The sequence below is a fragment of the Aptenodytes forsteri genome, unplaced genomic scaffold (genome assembly GCF_000699145.1).
Source record: "Aptenodytes forsteri isolate BGI_AS27 unplaced genomic scaffold, ASM69914v1 Scaffold351, whole genome shotgun sequence".
Classification (NCBI taxonomy): Eukaryota; Metazoa; Chordata; class Aves; order Sphenisciformes; family Spheniscidae; genus Aptenodytes; species Aptenodytes forsteri.
Genome location: NW_008794604.1, coordinates 58,983 through 60,601, shown reverse-complemented (window position 1 = coordinate 60,601; position 1,619 = coordinate 58,983). Strand labels below are relative to the sequence as shown.

At 64.0% G+C, this 1,619-nt stretch overlaps 1 protein-coding gene across 1 annotated transcript in view; it reads right to left on the bottom strand.

Annotated features, from left to right (window-relative positions):
* Window positions 1-1,619, bottom strand: part of PROB1 (proline rich basic protein 1) — a 6,339-nt gene that overhangs the window by 241 nt on the left and 4,479 nt on the right. Inside the window, 2 exon segments of the mRNA XM_019470454.1 lie at window positions 5-1,284; window positions 1,287-1,608. Of these exon segments, the coding sequence (XP_019325999.1) occupies window positions 5-1,284; window positions 1,287-1,608 (1,602 nt within the window).

The window sequence follows — 1,619 nt, the reverse complement described above, 5'->3', positions numbered from 1 at the left end:
GTACGGGCTCTCCAGGTGCCCGCAGTCAGGACCCCCGGCAGTGGGTGGCCCCTCGCCCTTGGGAGCAGGGCTGAAGGTCCTGGAGAAGCCGGGGTTTTCAGCAGCTGGCAGGTTGGGGTGCGCCGGGGAGGGGGCGGCAGGCGGCAGGGGTGCCGCGAGCCCTGGGAAGCCACCGCAGGGCACGTAGGTTGGACCGTAGACCCCTGGGGCCATGACCAGGGGGTTGAAAGGAGCCTGGTAGAGCCCGGCGTGTGATGCCACCGGTGGGATGAGCACCTCCAGGTACTGCCCCGTCTCAGGGTCGTAGAGCGTTTTCAGCTGAGGCTGCCGCGGCGGTTCCATGTAGTAGCATTTCCCACTGTCGGGATCGACGAGCATCCTCCGGTGCGCAGGCAGGTGGGGTGCAAAGGGCTTGGTGGGGCTCGGTGTGCTCTTACTGTTCGGTGAGGCACCGTCGGGCCTCCTTAGGAAATGGGGAGCGTCCTCGAGGTGAGGCTGAGGCTGGGCTGGGGGCAGCGGCACCAGGCGCTCCCCAGCGACCAGGCCTTCGGGGGGCCGGGGCAGGGAGGGCTCAGGGCTGGCTTTGCTCCAGGGCGCTTCCCCACTGGCCACGGGGGGGACACCGGTCCCCAGTGGAGCGCCGGCCGGGTTGGGGGCCGAAGGGGAGCCAAAGGATGAGCTGGCCACGTTGGGGACTGATGGGTGCCCAAGGGAAGCGGGGACTAGGTTGGTGACCAAGGGGGACCCAAAGGAAGAGCTGGCTGGGTTGGGGATCAAGGGGATCCCAAGTGATGAGTTGGCCAGATTAGGGACTGAGGGGGTCCCAAAGGATGTGCTGGATGGATTTGGGACCAAGGGGGTCCCAAAGGATGCGCTGGATGGATGGGGGACCAAGGGGGTCCCAAAGGATGTGCTGGATGGATTTGGGACCAAGGGGGTCCCAAAGGATGCGCTGGATGGATGGGGGACCAAGGGGGTCCCAAAGGATGTGCTGGATGGATTTGGGACCAAGGGGGTCCCAAAGGATGCGCTGGATGGATGGGGGACCAAGGGGGTCCCAAAGGATACACTGGATGGATTAGAGGTCAAGGGGGTCCCAAAGGATGGGCCGCACAGGTAGGGGATCAAGGGGGTCCCAAAAGACTTGCTGGTGGGGTTGGAGACTAAGGGAGTCCCAAATGACGTGCTGGCCAGGCTGGAGGCTGATGGGTAGCCAAAAGATGAGTTGGTCATGTTGGGGACTGAGGGGGTCCCAAAGGATGCACTGGCTGGGCTGGGGATCGAGGAAAGGGGGTCCCAAAAGACTTGCTGGTGGGGTTGGAGACTAAGGGAGTCCCAAATGACGTGCTGGCCAGGCTGGAGGCTGATGGGTAGCCAAAAGATGAGTTGGTCATGTTGGGGACTGAGGGGGTCCCAAAGGATGCACTGGCTGGGCTGGGGATCGAGGGCAGCTTTGGTCGGAGAGGAGATTTGGGGGCTTTCACAGGAATTGCTAAGTAGTTGGAGTTCTCTGCCGGGGAAGCAGGAGGGTACGGCTCAGTGGCTGCCGGCCACTTTGGTAAATGCTCCCAGGCCTCCCTCTGCTCCGGCAGCCCGCCCGAGGGGCCCTCACCGGCTTC